This window comes from Trichechus manatus, unplaced genomic scaffold (assembly GCF_000243295.1).
Source record: "Trichechus manatus latirostris isolate Lorelei unplaced genomic scaffold, TriManLat1.0 scaffold00093, whole genome shotgun sequence".
NCBI lineage: Eukaryota > Metazoa > Chordata > Mammalia > Sirenia > Trichechidae > Trichechus > Trichechus manatus.
Window position 1 is genome coordinate 1,255,084 of NW_004444029.1, and position 24,748 is coordinate 1,279,831.

General features: G+C 45.8%; 1 protein-coding gene across 1 annotated transcript in view; it reads right to left on the reverse strand.

Moving 5' to 3' along the window:
- The window catches only part of CNTNAP2 (contactin associated protein 2), a 1,280,693-nt gene that overhangs the window by 288,216 nt on the left and 967,729 nt on the right, over positions 1 to 24,748 (reverse strand). The window contains exon 14 of the mRNA XM_023736915.1: positions 23,495 to 23,622. Coding sequence (XP_023592683.1) covers positions 23,495 to 23,622 — 128 coding nt within the window. The remainder of the gene's footprint in view (positions 1 to 23,494; positions 23,623 to 24,748) is intronic.

Genomic DNA, 24,748 nt, shown 5'->3' on the forward strand with positions numbered 1-24,748 from the left:
TTTCAGGATTGTTGTTTTCTCTGTTCTGCTTAGTTTTTCGGGTCTTTGCTGTGGAGGGACAGCATGGTGCTTCTGCCTAGAGCACCATTTTGCTGGAAATTCCCTCGTGTTTATTTTTAAGGACCCCCACTACTGTGCCAAGAGAGCACTGCCTCCCTCTCTCTCTTTTTCTCTCTCTATACATGTGTATATATATACATCCTTAGAAGCAAGGATGGTAAAAACGTCTTCTCATGTACTTTGGACATGTTATCAGGAGAGACCAAGTCACTGTTGGATAAAGTAGAGGGTCAGTGAAAAAGAAGAAGACCCTCAGTGAGATGGATTGACATAATGGCTGCAACAATGGGCTCAATTGTAACAATTGTGAGGACGGTGCAGGACTGGGCAGTGTTTCATTCTGTTGTACATAGGGTCGCTATGAATTGGAACTGACTCAACGGCATCTAACAACAACAACATGTTTATATATGGCAGTCCAATATATATGCATACATATGGCAAACATAATAAGAGTATGAACAGATGCAAGTGAATGAAGAATGCCAAGCTCAGCATCCTGCATTCTTTAGGAATTTGGAAATATGATTAGGGACAGCCACATGGGGGCCTTCAATTGTATTTGTAATATTCTCAATGTTTTATCTTGTGGTAGACACTTGAAAATCCTTTTATTATTTTATACCTTTTGTAAGTCTGAAATATTTTATTAGAAGGAAAAGAAATGATAACCACGTCAAAAAGAAATAATGCTTTTCCAGTAAATTCAAGCAGTGATGAGAATCCTGGAAAATGTAACTAGCCCCTTTACTTGAGCTTCCAAGCCTATCCATGCAGTGCAAAACCTTTAAGAAAAATGTGAACTTCTGGAAAACTTACCTTTTCCTTGACTATCTGTTGCTAATAGGAGGAAATAAAACTGTACATGCTCACTCAACTCCTTCCATCCAATCTACTGGCTGTTGTGTGATGTCAAGAACCAGCTCTCTGGCTGAACTCAGAAGCACTCTCAAAGCACATCAGACTTTGTGGTCTTTAGACGTTTACCGTGAGGCCACACAGCATCCCTGTCTCCACCTGTGCTACCAAGAATGTCTGCAGGGAGAACTCACTTATGGAGGCTGGTCTTCCCGTGAATAAGACGGACATGTTTACTTATAAATGGGAGACACTATAGGAACGGTGAGTTACCAAGAAAATCTGCAGTTGTTACCACTGGGGCTGGTACACAGGAAGAAGTCTCCTGTGAGGGCAGGAGACAGATTTCAGTGTCCTGTTACCGGATCACAAGACACTTATAAAGGGATCTCAGACCTCAGAACCAAAACATGCCCTTCTAGTTTTAAAACTTCTCAGAGAATTTAGCCATTGATGGTGCAGGTTCCCACTTGTCATGGATTGAATTGTGTCCCCAAAAATGTGTGTCAGCTTGGCTGGGCCATAAGTCCCAGTATTGTATGATTGTCCACCATTTTGTCATCTGATGTGATTTTCCTATGTGTTGTAAATCCTACCTCTATGATGTTAACGAGGCAGAATTAGAGGCACTTACATTAGTGTTTTGTTCTGTTGTGCACGGGGTCACCATGAGTTGGGACCGACTGTATAGCAGCTAACACAACATCAAGTCTGGTTCTGCAGGTCATATAAGTGACCTGTCAGTTTACCAGCATAAAGAACAGAGTTGTTGTTATTGTCATGCTCTCCCTGTACCTGGCTCCACCCCACATTTTCATGACCTTTGGCTCAGAAGCCACGATTTAGGTATGAGGGATACAGTGAGGTCTGATCTGATGTGTGCACTTGAATTCATTCCAGGTCCTACAGTGTGTTCACCTTCCAAGATCACAAACGTGTGGGATTTTAACATGATCCAGACTCTAGATCGTGTATCTGGGAGGCTACAAGGGGCACAGTGGCTTCCAGGGTCAGAGACCCAGGAAAAAACCCTATGGGATCATGCCCCTGTTCTCAGCTGCGGGCATGCATTCCAGAGAGCCCTGGTGACTGAGCCCACACAAAGGTCTCGCTGATAATGAAGAGTGATACCTCTGACTCCGCTGGACCCTGAGGCGGCCACCTCAGCACGCTGGCAAACGGCACCGTCCGAAGATTGTCAGCCCTTTCACACCCATTTCCTCCTACAAAGTCCTCATGGATCACATATTCCTAAGATAAGATCAAGCCTTCTGGGGAGATGTTTGTAAGATGCTGTGTCACCTTCAGCTCCATTTTCTAGCCCATGACGATGCCACATTCCTTTGGTGGCATTTAGCTCCCCCAACACCGTTCAGCGTCTCTCCCCCACCCCGACTGCAAGACCTCGGGGAGTGAGAAGGCAGCGGGGTTGTTGTCACTTCACTTCATGAGATGCCACATGTGGGTGACACAGGGTGGGCACGGAGGCCACACAGCATCCCTGTCTCCACCTGTGCTACCAAGAATGTCTGCAGGGAGAACTCACTTATGGAGGCTGGTCTTCCCGTGAATAAGACGGACATGTTTACTTATAAATGGGAGACACTATAGGAACGGTGAGTTACCAAGAAAATCTGCAGTTGTTACCACTGGGGCTGGTACACAGGAAGACCACCCCCCATCCTTCAGTGTGTCCTACTGTGGTGGCTTGCGAGGTGCTGTGATGTTGGAAGCTATACACAAGTATTTCAAATACCAGAAGGATTACCCATGGTGGACTGGTTTCAGTAGAACTTTCAGACTAAGACAGACTAGGAAGAAAGGCCTGGAGGTGTACTTCTGAAGACTGGCCAATGAAAACCTTATGGATCACAACAGAACATGTCCAGTAAAGCACTGATGGGTGAGTCCCCTAGGTTGGAAGGCACTCAAAATACAGTGGCTGCAACAATGGACTCAAGCAGACCAATGATCACGAAGATGGTGCAGAACTGGGAGACATTTTGTTCTGTTGTGTGTGGGGTTGCCGTGAGTGATGCAGCTGTCTTTGTGTCTATCTGTCTGTCCACCTGTCCATCAATCCACCCCCTCCTACCCACTCCACTACCCTCATCCCCTACCCTCCATTCCCCCACCCCCCATCCCTGCACCCATCCCTCCACCCATCCCTCCATCTGCATAAGGAAGAACAGAACTCAGTTCACTTAGGAACATTTTTCCTCCAGATGAGAAAGTAGACTTCCATCTCGTAATTTATTTGCATCTCACATACACTTGCTGCCAAGCCATCTGGATTAGCTAAAGAAGAGACAGTTGTTCCACGAAAACTTCTTTCCTGGGGAAGAGACAGGTTCTCATATTGCGCTCTTCCTTCCTGTCTGAAGGACTGAGAAAAATCGGAGTTCTATTTAAAAATCCAACCAAACTGTAACTCACAATGAGGCTAACAGGTTAGAACAAGACCACTTCCGTGACGTATGATGAAGCATTGTAATTAATTATTAAAGGACATTTAAAATGGATGCTGCCCTGGGTCATTTGTTGTCTTAGGAGAGCTGGAAGGGGTTCCGCATGACCGGATAATAAAAACAAGCAATGTCGGAAAACAAGGGGCCGCATCGAAAGGGCACATGTGTGAGTTTCTCGTATCTCAGAAAAGGTGCTCATGCTCATCGGAAACTTTGCAGGAGGCCTGCCAGGTGAACGTGGGGTATCAGTCACTAGCTGTGTGCACACCACTGAGCATCTCTTGTTAATGTTGTTAAGGCTTAAAAGGCTATTTCGTCCTATCATAGGTCTAAGAAAAAATTCTGGGATATCATTCTAAAATTTATAACTATATAATTTATGCAAAGCAGCCAGTTGAGAAATACCTTTATAAAATACAAGACATAATCAAATGCTAGAAATTATGTTCTAGCATTGGCATAATGCTCGAAGGATTTGGAATGTTGCGATATTTGCTTCATCGTGGTTTAAAACAAGAGTGCTTCTGTTAAACTGGTAGCACACACATCACATGCGAGACCCTGGATGTGTGTTAGAAGTAAGACACAGATATGTCTATAAGCTATGGGATGCCATTTTATTTGCTCTATTTCTAATTTTCTCTTGCAATGATTTTAAAATTTTATGTTAACTTTTACTGAACGGATTTATGTCGGTTACCTAAAATCCTTTCTAGAATCAATTCACAAATCACTTAGATTAGTAATAGATATTTCTGTTACCTTCATTCAAGAAATGTGCATTTAGCAATCTCAATGGAGCACAGTATCTACGCCCAACTCTGCCTAGACACTGAGGATGCGGAGGTAAACAGGCCGCCAACACGCTCATCATCTAACGACTCACTTTGATAGAGAAGTCCCTAAGAATGAAATCTCTTTATAACGAGATGAATCAAACAAGGAGGGAGAATCCATTGCTCCTCAACTTAACAGATTATGAAATTTTGTGGAGGAGAACGGCTGGTGCATAAAGCAAACTTCTCATCTAGCGGGACCCTCCATAGGAACAATTCTAGGGATGATGACATGCCTCTTCAAGCTAGCTCCCCAGTCTCAGCTTCTGGTGCTTTTCCAGCCCTTACCAGTAACTCGTCCCCACTCGACACCTGTGCTGTTTCAGGGAATGGGAGAGGAGGTGTGGCCAGGCTTCTAAGCTTTGTGATTCAATTTAGGGCAGATACATTTCAGTCAATATGCTGGCAACATCTCCTTATCTCCAATATTAGAAGGAAAAATGTTTTTGTATTATAGGGGTTTCGGGCAGGCAGACTGGGAAGGACGGGGGCTGGAGAGGTACCCTGAGAGCAGTTAACTGCGTATCCAGTCCCACAGTCCTGAGCCCAGTGCTTCATGGCGGCAGGTGTGCGCAACGGTTGGGAGGCTGTGCGTTTTCACACTCGACTTCCTCAATGTGGGGCCGCTGCTTCCTGGGAAAGGACACGGGTTCTGTGGCTCCTGAGAACTGGTCCTGTCTATAAGTATTTTGTCTCTTCACCCCAGCCTCCCTAATGGGCAACCTGCCCCACCCACAAAATGTCTCCAGCCACATCTCTGCCCTTCCTGTGGAAGCAGAAACAGGACAACTCCCAACACCTCCAGGTTGATCCAGCTCCAGTCCCATCCTGCTTCCCGGGGCACTGGTACATCTGAACACAAATGACTTTCTTTGTGGTTTGTGCTTAAACTTCTACATGCACACAGTAACTGATATGGATTGAATTGTGTCCCTGCAAAAGGTATGTTAAAGCCCCGACCCTCAGTACCTATGAATGTGACCTCGTTTGAAATAGGGTCTTTGAAGGTGTTCTCAGTTAGGTTAACATGAGGTCAGACTGGAGGAGGGTTGGTACCAATCCATCTGAATGTGTCCCATAAAAGGGGAGAAAACCAAACCCACTGCTGTCCAGTTGATTCCAACTCATAACAACCCTACAGGGAAGAGTAGAACTGCCCCATAGAGTTTCCAAGGGTGTTATCTTTACAGAAGCAGATGGCCACATGTTTGTCCCGCAGTGTGGCTGGTGGGTTCGAACCGCTGACCTTTCAGTTAGCAGCCGAAGGAGGAAACATAGTAAGACCATCAAGTTTTAAGTATCTTGTAGAAATTCGGAAGTGCCCTGCTTTGCTTCTAATATGTCCTTATACAGGTGGCTAATTTCAGTGCAGAAGGAGAACATCAAATCAGGAAGAGAGAATCTGTGAACTCAATGACCTTTTTTTGTAGCAAACTCATTTTTTCAGAGATCGATATTATAGGCATAAAATGACTGTGTTTGGTAAAAAACGTACAGACACAGTAAATGCCACCATTTGGAAAATCATAAATATCAGGTGAGTGTGAATTAATGAATAATTAAGCTTGTTTCTGAGCCCAAGCGAAAGGATGTGCCCTATTTGACAGCTGGACTGTTAGAAACACACCAAATTGGGGGGGAAAAAAAGACCAGAAAATCTTACAGAAATATTTTTGCGACTGTTTTATAGGCTCCAATAAGAACATTTTATTTAAAAAATCTTTTCACAAAAAGTACCTAGATTGCTTAGAAAACACGTTGTTTATAAAAAGAGAAAAACACTTCATTAATGCAGATACGCGTTAATAGATAGGTTTTCCCCAGTCCCAGTGTATAGAACTCTCAATTTGTCTCTGAGGAAAAGGCACCCACAGCATGAGGAGCTGTTATCGTTTTATGTTTTTTCATCTTTACCCAGTGTCTTAGTTTGCTAGTGCTGCCATAACAAAAAATACCACAGTGCGTGGCTTTAAAGAACAGAATTCTATTTTCTCACAGTTTTGGACTCTAGAAGTCCAAACCAGGGTGTTGGCCTTGTTGATTCCTTCTGGGGGCCTGTCTCCTGGTTTGTGGTGTCTGCTGCGATCCTTGGCATTCCTTTGCTTGTACAGGATCCTCACATGGTGTCTGTCCCCTCTGTGTGTGTCCCTGCGTCTAATCCACTTTGTATAACTCAGAAGTCATTGGGTTTAGGGCCTACCTTATACTGGTAGGACCTCATTAACCTAACAGAAGGAAACTCCTATTTCCAAACAGGATCATATTTACAGGTACAAGGGTTAGGTCACATATTTTGGGGGACACAGTTCAATCCACAACACCTAGTGACTCCACTTCTGCATTTGTGTGATTGGCCGCCATGTTGTTGTACATGTCAACGCACTTGACGATGAGATTCTAAGAGACAGACTTAGTAATAATGATGTGGTGGCAGCAATGGGACACATCCATGAACATCATCCAGGGGGTCACATGGGACTCTGCTAGGGGAACCACACCCATGGAACCTCTTCAGCACTCCCTAGAGTTCCGTATCTGTGAGGAGCTGAGCTGAGTGCCTGGCCGGGATCCTGCCTGCTGCTAGGCTGGCTTCCATCTCAGTCCATCATCAGCTCCACATTTGTGAGCCTCCAGCCTCCATGTACTCCAGGACCTGGTGCCACGAGGACACAGGGGAGAACCTTCTTTTGTCATGCTAAAGGACATGCCTTCCTGGCGTGGGTCTGACACAGCCTGGCCCAAGGGTGAAGGCTAAGGGGACAGCTCTGGAGCCAGACCACTGGGTTAGAAATCCAGCTCAGCCACTCACTCTGTGACCAGGAGCCTCAGTTTCCCCATCTGTAAAACAGGGCAATGGTACCACCTTCTTCATGGAATATTTATAAGGAATCAATGAGTTAATCTGCGTAAAGTGGTACATATTCAACAGAAGGTACCTGTACTCACTGTTGTACAATCATTATGATGCAATTGTTGTGGTCACCTTCATTCCAGGCCTCTCCACAAAGGCCCTACACCTCAAGAGGGACAAGGTGAGTTAGCCCTGTTACACAGAGGGTGTGAGGAAGGCGCTTGTTCTCCTCTGAAGGGGGGCATAGGTAAGGGATCCCACACAGATCAGGGAGAAGGGGCCACCTTCTCAGAGGACCTCCTGCTATCCTAGTTGAGTGGAGGGTTCATCACCGGCATCGGTTAAACAGAGCTCTCCATCTTGGTCCTTTGAACAATTCTTAGCTCCTTTATATGATAAACAGAGCCCATCCTTCTTGGGGCTGAACCAGTCAAACCAAACCTGTTGCCATCAAGTCAATTCTGACTCATAGTGACCCTACAGGACACAGTAGAAATGTCCCATAGGCTTTCTAAGGCTGTAATCTTTATGGAAGCAGACTGCTACATTTTTCTCCCGCCAAGTGGCTGGTGGGTTCAAACCACTGACCTTTTGGTTAGCAGCCAAGTGCTTAACCACTGCACTACCAGGACTCCTTTGGAACTGAAAGACCACCAGAATTGTCCCCTATTTTCTCTTCTTAGGTAGTGCTATGGGTTGAATTGTGTCCCCCAAAAGCTATGTTCAAGTCCTAACCCTCGAGTACCTGTCAATATGACACTGTTTGGAAATAGGGACTTTGAAGATGTTATCAGTCAACATGAGCTCATGCTGAAGTAGGGTGGGTTCTAATCCCATCTGAGTGGTGTCCTAGAAAAGAGGAGCTAGACACAGAAAGACAGAGGGATGACGGCCATGTGAACATGCATCTACAAGCCAAGCGATGCCTGGGGCCACCAGAAGTTGGAGAGACAGGAAGGATCTTCCCGCAGAGCCTTCAGAGGGAGCATGGCCCTCCGGACACGTTTATTGATTTGGACTTCTGGCCTCCAGGACTCTGAGGAATAAACTTGTGTTCTGTAAGCCACTCAGTTTGCGGTAGTTTGTTACGGCCGCCCCAGACACTCACACAGGTAGTGAGTCTATACATAAAGGAAGCAAAACAGAAAAGCCAGCTGTCACCAACGATTTTACCCATCTAGTAACAAACATTGAAATCCTATAGTTTCCTGAGAGTTTTCACACAATTAAGAAAGTCCTGTCTAAAATCAGTAGCTTTTATAGGGCTTGAGGGGAAGCATCCTATCATGTAATCCAGCAATGCATTCTAAGTGTGTGTTTATGTTACACCATTGTTAGACAAGGAGTCCTTGTGTCTCCTGCATTTTATTAGCACAGTCCCTTTATTTCTAAAATACATATCTTTGAAATCGGGTATAAATGAAGAGTTTACCACTGTAACTAAATTAAACCTGTGAAGATTGCCCACTCCCCCTTCCCAGGTCTGGCTCAGACTTTCCAATGTCTACAGGCTTCATTCAGCTCCTCTGCCTGGCCTTTGGGGGTTTTCCGGTTCTAACTCAGGTCTCCTTCACTCAGTCAAGCGTTTTTCGAATGCTTCCTGTGTGTCTGTTAGGGATTCGATTATGTCCCCCCAAAATATGTGTTGGAATCCTAACCTCTCTACCTGTTGATGTAATCCTGTTTGACATAAGGTTTTCTTTGCTGTTAATAAGGCAACATCAGTGTAGGGTTTGTCTGAGACCTCCTCACTTTCGAGATATAAAAAGAGCAGATTAGACACAGAGAGAAGCAAGCACAAACGGGAGAAGATAGATGCCACGTGGAGATAGCCAAGGAACAAAGGAGCAGAAGCTGAAAAAGACAAGGATCTCCCCCCAGAGTCGATAGAGAGCCTTTCCCTAGAGCTGGTGGCCTACGTTTGGACTTCTGGCCTCCTAAACTGAGAGAAAATACCCACTGAGGTATTTCATGAAAGCCACCCACCGTGGTATTTCTGTTACAGCAGTGCCAGGGGACTAAGATGGTGTCATGTACACGTGTTCTACAGAATCCTTGGCTTCAATCAGGTTGAGCTACTCACTGATCTGCTCAGGCCTCTACCCAGCCCACCTGCCTTAGTCTCCTAGTGCTGCTGTAACAGAAATACCACAGTGGGTGGCTTTAACCAACAGAAATTTATTTTCTCACAGTTCAGGAGGCTAACGTCCGAATTCAGGGCACTGGCTCTAGGGGAAGGCTCTCTCTGTCAGCTCTGGGGAAGATCCTCATCCCTTTCAGCTTCTGTAGCCCTGGCGTTCCTTGGCTCCTTGGTGATCTGCACATGGCATCTGTCTTCCCCCGTGTGTGCTCCTTGTTTCTGTATCGATGCTGCTCCTTAGATCTCAGCAATGATCAGGTTTAGGACACACCCTATACTGATATGACCTCATTAACATAACCTAGAAAGCCCTATTTCCAAACATGATTACATCCACAGGTATAGGGGGTAGGATTACAAAACATATTTTGGGGAGACACAGTTCAATCGATAACACCACCAGCTTCTATGCAAAATGTCCTCTGTTCATTCTCTACTCTCCCCTCAAGGTCAAGCTAAAGGTGACAATCGCATGATCTGCTCTTTTCCTTGTTTCCCAGTAGACAGATGCGTCCTTCAGCGATCTTATTCTGAATAGGATTATAAATTCCCTGATTGCACCAACCGTCAATCATAAACCATCAATCATGTCCCATGGGCCACAACATTTTGCATACAGTTGGTGCTCAAAATATGTTTACCAACTTTGGTGAAGGTAAGACAGTACACAATACTGGGGAAACCAGCACAACTTATACAAGGAAAGGTCATGGAAGCTCCCTAGACATATCCAAACTCCCTGAGGGACTGAATTGCTGGGCTGAGGGCTGTGGGGACCTTGGTATCAGGTGACATCTAGCTCAATTGGCGTAACACAGTTTATAAAGAAAACTTTCTACATCCTACTTTGGTGAGTAGTGTCTGGGGTCTTAAAAGCTTGTGAGCGGCCATCTAAGATACTCCACTGGTCTCACCCTGTCTGGAGCAAGGGAGAAAGAAGAAAACCAAAGACACAGGGGAACGATTAGTCCAAAGAACTAATGGATCACAACTACCACAGCCTCCACCAGAATGAGTTCATCGCAACTAGATGGTGCCTGGCTACCACCACTGACTGCTCTGACAGGGATCACAATAGAGGGTCCCGGACAGAGATGGAGAAAAATGTAGAACAAAATTCTAACTTACAAAAGAACACCAGACTTACTGGTCTGACAGATATTGGAGAAAACCTGAGAGTATGGCCCCCAGAGTCCCTTTTAACTCAGTATATAAGTCACTCCTGAGGTTCACCCTTCACCCAAAGATTAGACAGGTCCACAAAACAAAACGAGACTAAATGGGCACACCAGCCCAGAGGCAAGGACCAGAAGGCAGGAGAGGACAGGAAAGTTGGTAACGTGGAACTCAAGGTTGAGAAGGGGAGAGTGTTGACATGTCGTGGGTTTGGCAACCAATGTCACAAAACAATATGTGTATTAATTGTTTAATGAGAAGTTAGTTTGCTCTGTAAACCATCATCTAAACTACAATAAAAAAATGTTTACCATTGCTGATTGATTAATTCATTCATTCACCTCAGACTGTAATTCATTATTTCTACATTGGAAATAATAGTGGCTGTGCTTAGCAATTTGCATTTAAGCTCAATTCATATTAGTTTTACAAAACTGAGGGTTCTAAAGAAGTTTCACCCCTTTTATACAGTATTTCTAACTTTCATTTATGAGAACTTACTGCATCAGTCACTGTTTTAAGCTCTTTATATACAATTGTCTCATTTTATCCCCATAGCAACCTTTTGTGCTAAGCAAACTTATCTCTATTTTACAGATGAGAAACTGAAGCTTAGTCAAGCTGAATAACTTTCCCACTGTCACACTGCTGATAACTAGAGAATTTAAGCCCAGATTGGTCTGTCCCCAAACGCTGTTCTCTTATTAGAGTTTCTATAATTTCCCCGTCATGAAAACCTCCTGGAGAATGTCTTAAGAACAGTCCTGGGCCCCCTCCAGACACTCTCAACCAGGCTAGGGGTTTAAGCCCTGCTGTCGCCATCTTAAAATTCCTCATACTGTTCTAACATCGTAAATGACGTAGCCGATCCTCTCAGAAATTTGAGGCACGAGACACAGACAGTCAGCACAAGGGGAGATAGCACCCATTCTGTTCTTCTCCCTTCCTGTGGTTTTAAGATTTGGGGACAGGTTGTTTGAGGTGGGGAGAAGCCAGGGTTGAAGGGGTAGACTCCCATCGGGAGGCAGAGGAGAGAGGCTGGTGGCTTCTTCATGCTGGAGAAGGGCTGCTCTGTGTCCATGGATTGAGGAAAAAAGGAGGGGGATTTTCACCTTCCCTGTTCCAGCCTTCCTCCTAGGCTCAGACTGGTTTAGAACAGCTGTGCTTCTGCATCAGCCTCCACCCTTCCCCTCCCCTGAACGATGGATGCAGCCAATTCTCGCTATTCACAGTCCTCATGTTCATAAAGTCACCGCCAACACTGCATCAGCGAATACTGAATCATTGCTTCTGGAGTCCCTGCATGGCACCAACAGTTAATGCTCTGGGCTGCAAACTGAAAGGGTGGAGGTTCGAATCAACCCAGAGGTGCCTCAGAAGAAAGGCCTGGTGGTTTACTTCCAAAAAATCAGCTATTAAAAACCTTATGGAGCACAGCTCTACTCTGATAAACTACTGTGGGGTCACCATGAGCCAGTCGACTTGATGGCAACTGTTGTGTTTCTCCTTCCTTCCTTCCTTCCTTCCTTCCTTCCTCCCTCCCCCCGTCCCCTTCTTGGAAACCATTGCTCAAGGGGAGATTCAGGGTTAGATTCCTGCCAGCCTCTGGTCACAACATTTTCATCAACCGATCAACACATAGCCTTGTTTTATGTAGGTTTCTGTTTAAAGACCCCTTATTTAATACATACCGTTGATTCATTAGCACTGGACTCACAGCCAGCAGCACTGTAACTCAGGAGTGAATGGAACTGCTCTAAGTCCTGTATTTTCTCCGTAAAGCATATCACAGCCTTCTTGTGCTTAGAAATACTAGCCAGCAACACTGCACTTGGGGGTCATTTTAAACAGCAAAATCACCAACAAAAAGTACAAAAATGGGAAAATCTGGGACTAAGTAGACAGCAAAGAGGACAGCGGTTTGCAGTCTGAGAGCTGAAACAAGCAGGCAGAGTGCCGCCCTGTTGACCAGCTGGAATGTGCATGTTGGGCAACTGAATTTTTCACTGCTCTGTGCACAGCTGCAAATGACTGTAAATGTGCGGTGAATGTTGATTTTGGGGTCACAGATAAATGTTACAAGCCTTCCTGAAGCTGGCCATAGTGCATGGTCTCAACAGTCCTTGCTGCTACCACACTGATCTCAGAGAGTTTTCAGCCCCCAGTGGAGGCTGTCTGGGGTTCAGGCAGGCTCAGGAATGAGGTGACTCTAGCAGAAGAACAAGTGCAAAATTTTGAGGGTAACAGCATCTGTCTGCCTGTGAGGGTGTGTGTGCAAGTGTGCGAGTGTGAGTGTGTGCACTGTGTGTGGGAATGTGTACAAGTGTGAGTGTGTGCAAGTGTGTGTGTGAGAGTGAGTGTGTGCGCAACTGTGTGTGAGCATTTGAATGTGAGTGTGTGTGCGGGAGTGCTTCTGAGTGTGTGCATAAGTGCGATTGTGTATGTGCATAAGTGTGGATGAGCTGTTGAGTGTGTATTATGTGATTGAGTTGCGTGTGAGTGTGCACAAACATGTGTGCATGTGTATGTGTGTGTATGAGTGCTTCTGAGTGTGTGCATAAGTGTGATTGTGTACGTGTATGCATGAGTATGCATGAGCTGTTGAGTGTGTATGTGCATGAGTGTGAGTGTGAACAAACATGTTATGAGTGTGAGTGTGCATGAGTGTGTGCTTGTGAGTGTGTGACACTACCAGAAGAGAGGAAAGGTCTGCATGAGAGCAGAAATGGTAGCGACTGTGTTCCTTTCTTCTGAAACACGTCATCCACTTTTTCTTGATTCCCTAATGGCTGGTCCTTTAACAGGTTGAAAGGAGGCCTGCTATTGGAAAAGTGGCGTTGGAGAGTAACTGAGGAGTTTTCTCAGGTATACAAAGGTCCCGAGGACAAATGTTCCAAACTGAGAGCTTTTGTGGGGTTCTCCTACTGTATCAAACATAATTCATGGGTCTGTAGAGCCATAAGGCAAGGTCTGGAGTTAACACTGCCCACAAAGAAACAGCCAGTTTCAGGTCTGAAGTGGCCACTGACGGCCCACACAGGGATCGATAGTGGTGCTCTCTCCTCAACCCCAAACTGAAGCTGTAAACTTTGCTTTATTACAGATGCTACCGCGAACTGTGGTCTTATTTCCTGTAGATGTTAAAGTCAAAGCAACTCCCTTGTGGGGCCATCAGCCTAAGCCAAGCCAGTCGGCACTTCTGCCGGCAAAGGAGCACCCAGCTTAACTGTGATGGAGCAATTACCTGTTCATATCTAAACAATAAGGGATGGATTTTTCCACAGATACACTTGAGGGATTAAGAGGAGGACTATTTCTTCTGGAAACGATAACGTAAGTAAAGAAATAAGGCATATCACCGTATCTAAATTAATAGCTCTAATTCTTGGGTCATATTCTCATTTCACAAATTCTATTCCAAGGTGTTAGGCTATTTAATAAAAAGTGCTGGTTTTGTTTGTTTATCTGCAGAAAACTGAGGCAGGCAGGGCTAACCTTGGTCCAACCCCCAGAGACTAAGACGTGCACCCAGTGGAAACGGGGTTCTCCTAGAGCAGCAGGAAAGTAGGCTCAGCAGGAGTAGCCTGGGGGCCTTGTGCCCATTGAGGTGCTAGCTGATCCTCTGTTCTGCCTTGTCCTTAGGATAGTCAAGCTTTCGTCCTCTAAGTGGCTTGAAAATCTCTTCCATGATTCCTACATCCGATTCCTGAAGTATTCTTTAACTCAGTTTAGTAGGTATTTCCTGGGCCATGACACTTATCTTGGGCTCGTCGCCGGGAGCCCCTGAGCAGACACTGGAGACACTGTGCCTGGTCACAGGTCTGATGGACAGCAGTGAGACACAGCCATGAAGTAATGGACATATTTTAAGCTTAAGTCCTAATTTGCATCCTACTCTGTATAATTAAATTCTGAAGGTCTAAATATCGTAAAACAAAACTGATGACTGTAACCTACTAAATTGACTTAAAGAATACTTAAGGCATCAGATGTAGGAATCACGGAAGAGATTTTCAAGCCACTTAAGAGGATGAAAGCTTGACTATCCTAAGGACAAGGCAGAACAGAGGATCAGCTAGCACCTCAATGGGCACAAGGCCCCCCAGGCTACTCCTGCTGAGTCTACTTTCCTGCTCACACTTAGGGGTTTTTATGGGCTGAACTGTTTCCCCCAAAAAGATATGCCCTAGTCCTAAGCCTGGTACGTGTGAAGGTGACCTTACTTGGAAATAGCCTTTGAAGATGACATCACTATCAGTTAACACAAGACCACACTGGAGTAGGCTGGGTTCTTATCCTATCTGAGTGGCACCCTACAAAACAGGAGAAGAGACAGAGACAGAGAGAAGGACGGCTGTGTGAGGACAGAGATGTGCAGCCACAAGCCAAGGAACGCCAAGGATTTCTGGACACCACCAGCAGCTGGAAGAGACAAGGATATCTTCCCTGAGAGCCTTCGGAGGGAGCGTGGCCCTGCCGACATCTTCATTTCAGACTTCTGGCCTCCAGAACTGTGGGAAAATAAATTTCTGTTGTTGTAAGCCACCCAGTGTGTGGTACTTTGTCACAGCAGCCCCAGGAAGCTACGACGGGGATGGAGACAGAGTCTTGACTAAGTGTTGACCCAGCAGCCGATATTCCCCCATTCAGGCAGCACGCAGGCATCCATTTACTATAAGACAGTTGACCCTTGGACCAGCTCAAGATAGAACGTGTTCTGAGGGCACAGGAGTCCCCTTTCTCCACGGTTTGGGAATCCAGACCAATAGGCGGACACAAACGCAAATGCGTGTTTCCTGCATACACACACCTGGTGAATTCTGAAGTAGAATTTATTTTAAAGAGAGTATATAAAAGTGTTCTGTAATTTTTAAAACAGTTTAACACAATTTTTTTTTTTAATCCTTGATGATTCTAATAAGATCCCTAGTGCACAGCTGGTAGCAAACTTCAGGAAGAGGCTTGTTGTAAAGGCCTGCTTCAGTCAAGCTCCCTAGTTCCCGGGCTGCCCCTAGTCAGGGCTGTGGAAAGAGCTTTATGAAAAGGCAAGTAGGTCTCATAAAACAGGTGAACTGGAACACGGTTTTAATTATGCCAGAGGAGGCAGTTACGGCTCCCAGCTTAGCACCTTAACAATAGGTGCGTGGAACAGTCTAACTGCATCAGGAATAACCTTGAGACAGGTATACAAAAGTGTGGGACACGCGGCTGGAGTCTCTGAAGGGCTGGGGGTTAATCTACTTTAGATCAGACAATGAGCTTTATGAATTAAATACCCCATATGAATCTTAATTTAGAATTGCTGGAGAAAACATCAAAAGTTAGCAAAAGAGTTTTTTTTTTTTTTTAAGTCTTAATTTGAAGATAAACATTGGCTTCAAGGGATTTTCCAGGTACAAAGGAATAAAAGTTTTCATTTAGTTAAGATGAATAAATGTGCAAAAGCCTTGCTGAGGTTAAAAAGAGTTGTGCATATAAATTAAGTGATGCATCCCTCTTGAACCCCTGTAGCAATTATTACCTGTACGAGTTCTCTGCAATTCATCTTGATGTGCCTGGTGCCACGGCTGCCCTTGTCAGCCTCAGATGCTGTTTAAGTCCTCTGTGGTTATTTAACCACCATATTCATTTCACGAACAAACACCTGAGTGCCTTCAGGCTGGCAGCTGCCTTCTCAGCACTGGGACAGAGACCTCTGTCCTCAGGCTCCAACCCACTAAGGGAAGAGGGTGGTCGTAACACAAAACCAAGCCATTTGCTGTCAAGTCGACCCGGACTCATGGCGACCCCACATGTGTCAGAGTAGAACTGGGCTCCATAGGGTTTTCAATGGCTGATTTTTCGGAAGTAGATGGCTAAACCTTTCTTCCGGGGCACCTCTGGCTGGACTTGAACCACCAACCTTTTGGTTAGCAGCCAAGTGCTTAACCACCCAGGAACTCTGATGTAAACGGATGGGTAAAGGAGCTGACTTCAGAGAGCGGTGGGTTCTGTGGGGACAGTAAGGTGGGCAGTGTTGAGGCGTGGAGGCTGCAGCAGCTGAGTGGACAAGAATCAGCATTGAAGATGACGCTGAGAAGGAGCCAGCCCTGGTGGCTAATTTCCAGAGGGAGATTGCCAGGCCTTTCTTCCTAGTCTATCTTGGCCTGCAAGCTCTGCTGAAACCTGCCCACCATGGGTGATCCTGCTGGTATTTGAAACAGTGGTGGCACAGCTTCCAGCATCACAATAACATCCTAGCCACCCCAGTACGACTCCACAGTATGACAAACTGACAGACGGGTGGTGGATTGTGAGATAAAAACACCTGTTTTTCCTCAAACTAGCTAATTTTACTTCCCAGTGAGTTTGCAGCTAATGTTGAATGGCCAAACAATATCAAACAGCTGATTTGTGCCTGGGGAACGGCCATTTCTCCACTCAGGAGTCTGGAAGGCAAAGCACAGGCATCCTTTCCTGCCTGAAGCCGCTGCCTTTGCGATTGGGGCTGACCTCAGCTGTGCCCAGGGAGCTCTGCCTTCGTGGGAACGGCCCCAGTTGTGATCCTGAACGTTTCACCATTTCTCCTCATTATTAGAGCACGTCTGCATCTCAGCTGCTAGTAGCCCATGGCAACAGCAGTGCGCTGGGTCATCAGGAAAAAACTGAGGTTAATGGTCTTCACACATCACTCTTATTTTCTTCCCCTGCCTCTACCATCGACCAAAACTCACTAAATTAGAAGTATGAGAAGAAACGGAGGCCAGCATCTTCCTGCGCCCCCTCCTCCCTGCGGCTGCAGGTTCCATCAGGGCTTCCAGAGGCGGCTCTCACGGGCTGAGGGCACACCTCTTGGTTAGGATGCACCAGGACCCTCGTCTGGGGCTCAGCCTGCATGGAGGTTGGGAACTGCTCAGATGGAGCTGCACCCAGCTTTCTAGAGGAGCACCCCACCAGCTGCTGAGAGGCCCCAGCTGGTGCTGCTGGACCCTGACCTCTGTCCCTCATCTGTCAAAGGAGAGGCTGGACGTCCTAGGATGCTCCCACCCGGAGCACGCTGGGCTTCTCCCTGAGTTCTTACGTGCAGCTGAGGCAAGTGCAAACAGCTTCGTTTTCAGGAAGAAGTGGGCAAAGGAGAAGAATATGGAAGGTGTTCTGATGTCACTGAAAGGGATTAAAGTCATCCGCTCTGGGTCTGTGGTGCTGACTCGTTATCGCTTCTGAGCAGAGGGTGACGAAGCCATGCTGGGTGGGAACCACACACGGGGGAGAGGGTCCAGCTGATGGCCCTGGAGCCCGGGGACTCCCTCTCTCCCACAGCGGCATCCCCTGGCCCAGGCGAGAAGCTGCCCACTGTGCCTCAGTCCTCAGGGCCACGCCCAGCATGTCGCAGACGGCGCCGTAGGAAGATGGCACCAGGTGGGCTCCAGGGTCTTCTCGTGGAGAAATGCCCTGTCCTCATCTGCACTGGAACTGTCTTATCCCAAGGAGCTGGGCAGGACACACTTTTGGGGAGGAATGGCTGGCACGCCCTGGTTTGCACGATCCCTGCAGGCAGGAGGGCACAGCTCTGTCCTAGAATGTCACACGGGATTGTATTCCAGAGGACAGACACCTGCTGTCCTGTGGATAAAGGTCCATCACTGTCTCTGTCCAACCACAGTCAGCTCATCTCTGAAGTCCAGAGCTCCTGATCCGGTGTGCGTCTGCCGCTTCTCTCCCTGCCCCTGAGTCAGTCACTCTGCAACTGAAACGTGGGATCTGCATGCCGACCTCCCGTGTGGCCGAGCCCTGGGGGCTCACCAGCCAGCGTGGCGCCTGGCAGTGGGGAGGTGGTTCTCCAGCAGCCCACTGTTCCAAGCCATTTCTGTAGGTTTATTGGACCTGCTCACTTTGGTGGAAAACCTGCTTCTGGTTAATTGTTGACCGTCCCTCTATCCCTGGGGATGCGGTGAAACCACACCACATGCCAGCAAGGATGAAGCAACCATCCAGCACTGTGTTTCCGTAATTGATTCTATTCACCACATACACTGTGAATAAGGTTTCCATCTCCAAACACCTAAATACTTTATTCCCAACTAGCTTCGTGGAATGTCTAGCAACCACCTCCAAGAAGGGTGATGTATTTAAACATGAATTAACTTGCATCTAATCAATTGTTTTTATCTTCTCAGTGGTTCTCTTGTTTCTTCCCAGGCGAGCTCACATTGTTGAAGGGGCTGGTAACTTTGTGCTCTTTCCATCCTAGCTCAGTGCCCATCACCAGTCACACTTTGAGTTTGAACTAGATTTTCGGTTTCCATTTAAAGGTGTTTGCAGAAAACACAGCCAGGGCCTCAACTCTTCGGGAAATGCAGCAAACCAGAGCGCCCGCTGATTTCCTTTACAGTTTTCATCATACGGGTCTATGAGTTCAGAAGAACTGGAGTAAAAATGAGGCTCAGCAGCATGATGAAAGCCGAGACCGCGGACAGCGGTCAGTTCTTATTCATGACGGCCCCGTGTGTTACAGAGTAGAACTGTGCTCCACGGGGTTTTATCGGCTGTAATCTTTATGGAAGGGGTCCCTGGGTGGCGCAGATGGTTAAGCGTTCCACTACTAGCCTAAAGGTTGGTGGTTCAAAACCACCCAGAGTTGTTGCGGGAGATAAGCCTGGCAATCTGCTTCTGAAAGGTCACAGCCTTGAAAACCCGGTGGAGGAGTTCTGCTCTGCACACTTGGGGTCACCAGGAGTTGGAGCTGACTCAATGGCAACTAACAACAACAATCTTTACAGAAGCAGATCACCAGGTGTTTCTTGCGTGGCACCGCTGGGTGGGTTCGAACTGTCAACCTTTAGGTTACCAGTCAAGAGCAAACCACAAACCATTTGCTCCAACCGGGGACATAGTAACTTGGAATAGTCTTCAGTAAATGACACAAAGTAAATTAACCCTAGCCACAACAGAATGAATACATTGTACCACTTTTTAAAATATCTAGATATAATCCCCAGCACTCATGCCATACTGGTAACTGGATGTGGGGGTGGGTAGAAGGGGGGAGGAATAAGACCTAAATATCACGTTTTTGAAACACGTTTAATTTACTCAGCAGTTGGCTGGGGGAGAGAATGGATGCAGGGCAGTAGCTCTGACCTGTGCAGAGAAAGCTGTTTACTTTTTCTCTATCTTTCCTCCTGGAGGCTGAGCAGGTTTTCAGAAGTTTATTGTAAGAAAAGAAAGTGTAAATGACATTTTAGAAGTATTTTTTTCATTTGTAAACCAGAAGGGCTACTATGCATTTTACCCCTCTCACAGGGTCTGTGAGTATCCAAGGAGATAATATGTGTGAAAAAAATGGGAGATGTTGACATGAAGCACTCTATCATACTGTGGCTATGGTAGAACATTCTCGAAGTGAAAGTGGGCTTCAAAGCAGTTGGCTGCTGCCTGGCAATCGAAGCACAAGTTACAATAGACATTCTCAGTTGTCTGGGGAAAACATGTCTGTCTGTCTGTCTCTCTCTCTAATAAAAGCAGTCCAAATTACTGCAATTAAATATTGACTATACTTTTTTTTTTCATGAAGTATTAAGGTAAAACATGATATTAAAAAGTCTCCTTGTACAGCTGCCATGGAAAACAGTTTGGCAATTCCTCAAAAAGTTAAACACAGAATTATATATGACCCAGCAATTGCACTCCTAGGTACATACCCAAGAGACTTGAAAGTAGAGACTCAAACACATATATGCACAGCAGTGTTCACTGCAACATTATCCACAATATCTAAAAGGTGGAAATAACCTAAATGTCCATCAACAGATGAACGATACACTAAATGTGGTGCATCCATACAGTGGAGTGTTACTCAGCCATAAAGAGAAATGAAGTACTGATCCATATGCCACAACATGGATGAACCTTGAAAACATCATGCTGAATGAAATAAGTCAGAGACAAAAAGACAAAGATGGTATGATTCCATTTATATGGAATATCTAGAACAGGCAAATGCATTGAGACAAAAGTAGATTAGAGGTTACGAGGGGTTGAAGGGAGGATGAATGGAGAGTTATTGCTTAAAAGAAAAAAAAATCAATAAATATAAAAGAAGAAGAAGAAAAAGGCATACATACAAATAACTAACATCAGGAATGAAAAGGAGACATAACTACAGATCCTGCAGACATTAAGAGTATCATAAGATGATACAATGAAAACTTTTGTACCAACAGCTTTGAAAGTTATATGGAATGGACAAATCATGAAAATATGCAAGTTGACAAAATTGACACATGGAAAATAGAAAATCAGACTATTTCTAAAACTACTAAACAAATTAGCTATAAAAATTTTCATTGAGAAAAAATAATATGACTTTCCCTCTACCTCACACCATAACCAAAAAACAAGTTTTGATACATGGTAGATCAGTAGTGAAAGGGAAAATAATTAAGAGAGTGAAAAGGCGAACCACATAGCAGACAGTATTTGCAACGTATTTAACCAAGAAAGAGTGAAAGTTGCCAAGAATCCAAATTTTAGAAATCGTTGTTGCTAGCTGCCATTGAGTCAGTCCCCGACACGTGGTGACCCCATGTGTTACAGAGTCGAACTGCCCCATAGGGTTTTCTTGGCTTTAATCTTTACAGAAGTAGATCTTAAAGCCTTTTCTTCCTCAGTACCACTGGGGAGGGTCAAAGGGCCAACCTTTAGGTTGGGAGTCAGCAGAAACCATTTGTGCCACCCAGGGACCATAATCTAGAAATAACTGACTATAATAAAGTGATAGATGTAAAAGTTTTTAAACACATGTATACACAGTAGATTTGCATGCACAAATGCCAGTCAGTGGTAATAAAGTATAATGCCATTTGATTATAAAAAAACAACTAGAAAAAATAGAATCATAAAAAAAAGTCTGTGAAGCTTCAGGACGGCAAGGTTACGTACGTCATTCAGTGTCAGTAAATACAAAAGTGGTGTCTTCTATCAACAAGCCCTAAAATCATCTCTAAGAGCATCGACCTTGGAATAGAAATGGACACTGGCCGCCAGATCTTTCTTTGTCGACCTTCTCTTAAAAAATAAACCCTGCCTGAAATACACCATCTATCGCGCCTTCTTTGAGCATCGGTTGCCATGATTTTATATTATACAATCTAATACTTAATTATAACACATTTTGTTTTAGTTTTTTATATGCATTTCTCAAAAATGTGGTTTAAACTCTTTTTTCTTATTCCCCAGAGTACTTAGTAAACCAAAAACAAAAAACAGTGTTACCGAGTCAATTCCAACTCAAACCACCCTACAGGACAGAGTAGAACTGCCCCCATAGGGCTTACCAACGAGTGGCTGGTGGATTCTAACTGCCGACCTTTTGGTTAGCAGCCAAGCTCTTAACCACCGAACCATCAGGGCTCCTTAGTGCTAGACAAATAACAGACACACATGTAAATTCTTCCTGTGGATCAGTGTCTTGATGAAGAGAAAACAATATTAGCTATAAACTATTAATACACTGTTCAGTGTTGCTGGGATCTTCACTTTCCGAATGGTTAACGAAAGGTTTGCAGAAGTGGGACTTTTATAACTATATTAGGCAGATCAATATTGAGCAGGTACCCTTTCTCTAATGCAAAGCTAACTTCAGAATTAGAACCGATAAGTAGAAATATTTTACCTTAATATGACAATAGGAGTAATTATGACGTGATGAAACTGGTTTTCATCAGACACAGAGCTAATGGGAGAGTGACGCAGTAAGTCACCTCAGAGTGGTTGTTTAAAAATGAGTATTCTTATTTTATGTCCTCATACCTTTCCCTGAAGCAGTTAAAATTAAATTTCTTACTGAAGCGTTCTCTTAAGCCTGACCAGACAAATGAGGCACCATTGTTCAATAAATGCACAAAGAAACTCTCCTTAGATCGGTCTCAACTGTGAAGGCAGAGCTCATATTTTCCTCCGCGAAGGAAGAGCAAAGCTAGCGCGCACTCTGTCCGTCGCCCTCCGCGTCGGAACACGGCGTTGCCCAATTGCCGACAGGCGCCGTGTACTGAGTGGTGAATGGTCACACGTGCCTCATTACGCTCCTTAGACACACCACATGACGTGGGTCGATCATTTATTGTCGTGTAAGTCTAACTCTGCCTTGTTTACAGGAGTGGCAGTAATATTCCGTCTCACAAAATACTTTTCCTGGAGGAAGCCACATGCAGACACTAAAACCTTTATGGCCGCCCAGGAGGAGCGGGGACGCAGGTGGTGTTCTCATTACCCGCTGAGAAAACGGTTCCTGCCTGAGGTCTCCAGGCCCTGTCATTGGAGAACAGAATCTAGATCTCCTGACACCCCGCACACAGTCACACATGCAGACAGCTCCCCGGGAGGTGCCCCAGCCCCTGCGCAGAAGGAAAATGAGACCCAGGGTGCTCATCCTGGAGTCGTCATGGCAACCTGCCATTCGCCGTCCCTCTCCGTCTGCACATAAAGCACACTGAAGGGCAACAGCCAACATAAAATCTTAACGCAGCCGTTAATCGGCGGGACCATCCCTCCGACTCCCCAACTCCCACCGTCTGAGCTAGCAGCCCTGATTCCCGATCGTGAGCGCAAGCTAGAATCATAGAAACAATCTCTGTTTACCAAGGACCACCGAGCTCTAATTATGATGGAATTTGATAGCAATAATGTCAGACTTTATATGGTCATCATCCAAGTTTACAGTGATACATTAAGCCATAACTCGACTATTTATACCGCCATAAACCCACTCGATGGTGATAGAGTCACGCTAATGGCATTAACAGCCGCTCAATGGCGGCCCAGCTGTTGAGGGCCTCTGTGTGCTCTCAGCATTGCTATTTATATCACCAGGAACACAGGTATCAGACTTGTCACATCTGAACACACAGGAAGACGACGTCCACACTCGACGCCCGCACCTAGGCTCCTGGGGTGGAGACCTCCCGGCCGGTCCTCTAGGGTGAGTCCTAGCCAGCCCTGCACTGGGCTCCGCCTGCGACTCTGAGGTTTCTCTAGGGGTGACAGCAGAGGTCTGAGTCCACCCCTCCAGGAGCCAGAACCTCTTCGATGTGATCAGAAAGGTAGGCTGCGATGCCCGAAAACTTACTGTCTCCTTGGCAGCGCAGCGGGCCCACGCTCAGCTTGGCCTCGGAGCCCGGCCGGTCCGTGTCTCCGACCACCACCTGGCTGACGGGCAGGTGGTCTTTGTAGGACAGGAAGCCGGCGTCCTTTCTCCTGAAGCACAAGACAGAAAAGGGGGGTGGGGTTGGAGTTAGAAACGTGTCTTTTCTGAGAACCCTGACCCTCAGGGATGTCAATGACACACACTCCCTTGGCGTCAGGACCCACGACACCCAGGTGGGAGCCTCAGACACACTGGTGCTCCACTGCCTCGGCCATTTCATCATTCTCAATTTCCAAACAGAAAGCTTTGTGTTTCTTTTTTTGTTGTTGTTGTTTACTAAATTTGAACTAAAATCTGCAGAAAAGTGCTGGATTCTTACCGACACCGTGGCTAATGATACCCAAGCCTCCAACGTCTCGGTAGAATCTCTTGCAAACTCAACTTCTTTTATTAGAACTGCTGCTGTTACAATCGTATCGACGAGAGAACAAAGCCTTTGATATTAAACTTAATCATCTGTGTTTCTTAAGGGAGCAGTAAGTGAAAGCTCCCTTTCAGCAGGCTGAGTTGACCACCTGCCAGTAACAGTGCTGTGTATTCCTGTGGGTCTCAGAACTGAAGAAGTGGTGACGATCACTTAGAAATACGTGAGTCTGAATCTGGGTCAGCAAACCAAGTCCTGAGAACAGCCCTCGCCCGTTTTCAGATGGCCCAGGAACTACGGATGATTTTTACATTTTCCAATGGTTGAAAAAAAAATCACGAGAAGAATAATATTTTGTGACGTGTGAAAATGGTATGAAATTCAAATTCAGTCCATAAATAAAGTTTTGTTGGCACTCGGCGACACCCATTTATTCACATATTGTCTACGACTGCCCTCTTGCTGCTACAGCAGCAGAGTTGAGGGGACGCAGCTGAGAGGGCCTGGCGCACAGAGCCTGAAGTGTTTCCTGCCTGGGCCTTGATGGAAGAAGCTTGCCGACCCCTGCTCTGAATCACCACCTTCCGTTTCTCCTTTGGGGAAGTTACTGAGCAAACAGCCCGCTGATTGTCCCGGAGGACAACCCTCCCCTGACTTATGTCCAGGAGTGGATTATCCAATTTCCCCACCAGGCAAAGAACCAGGACCCACTGAGGTGCTTGCTGAGGGTGAAGGGAATAAGGAATGAATGGTGAAAGAAAGTAGTTCTAAATAACAGCTATGATCACATGACCAGTTGCAGAAACAAGGAC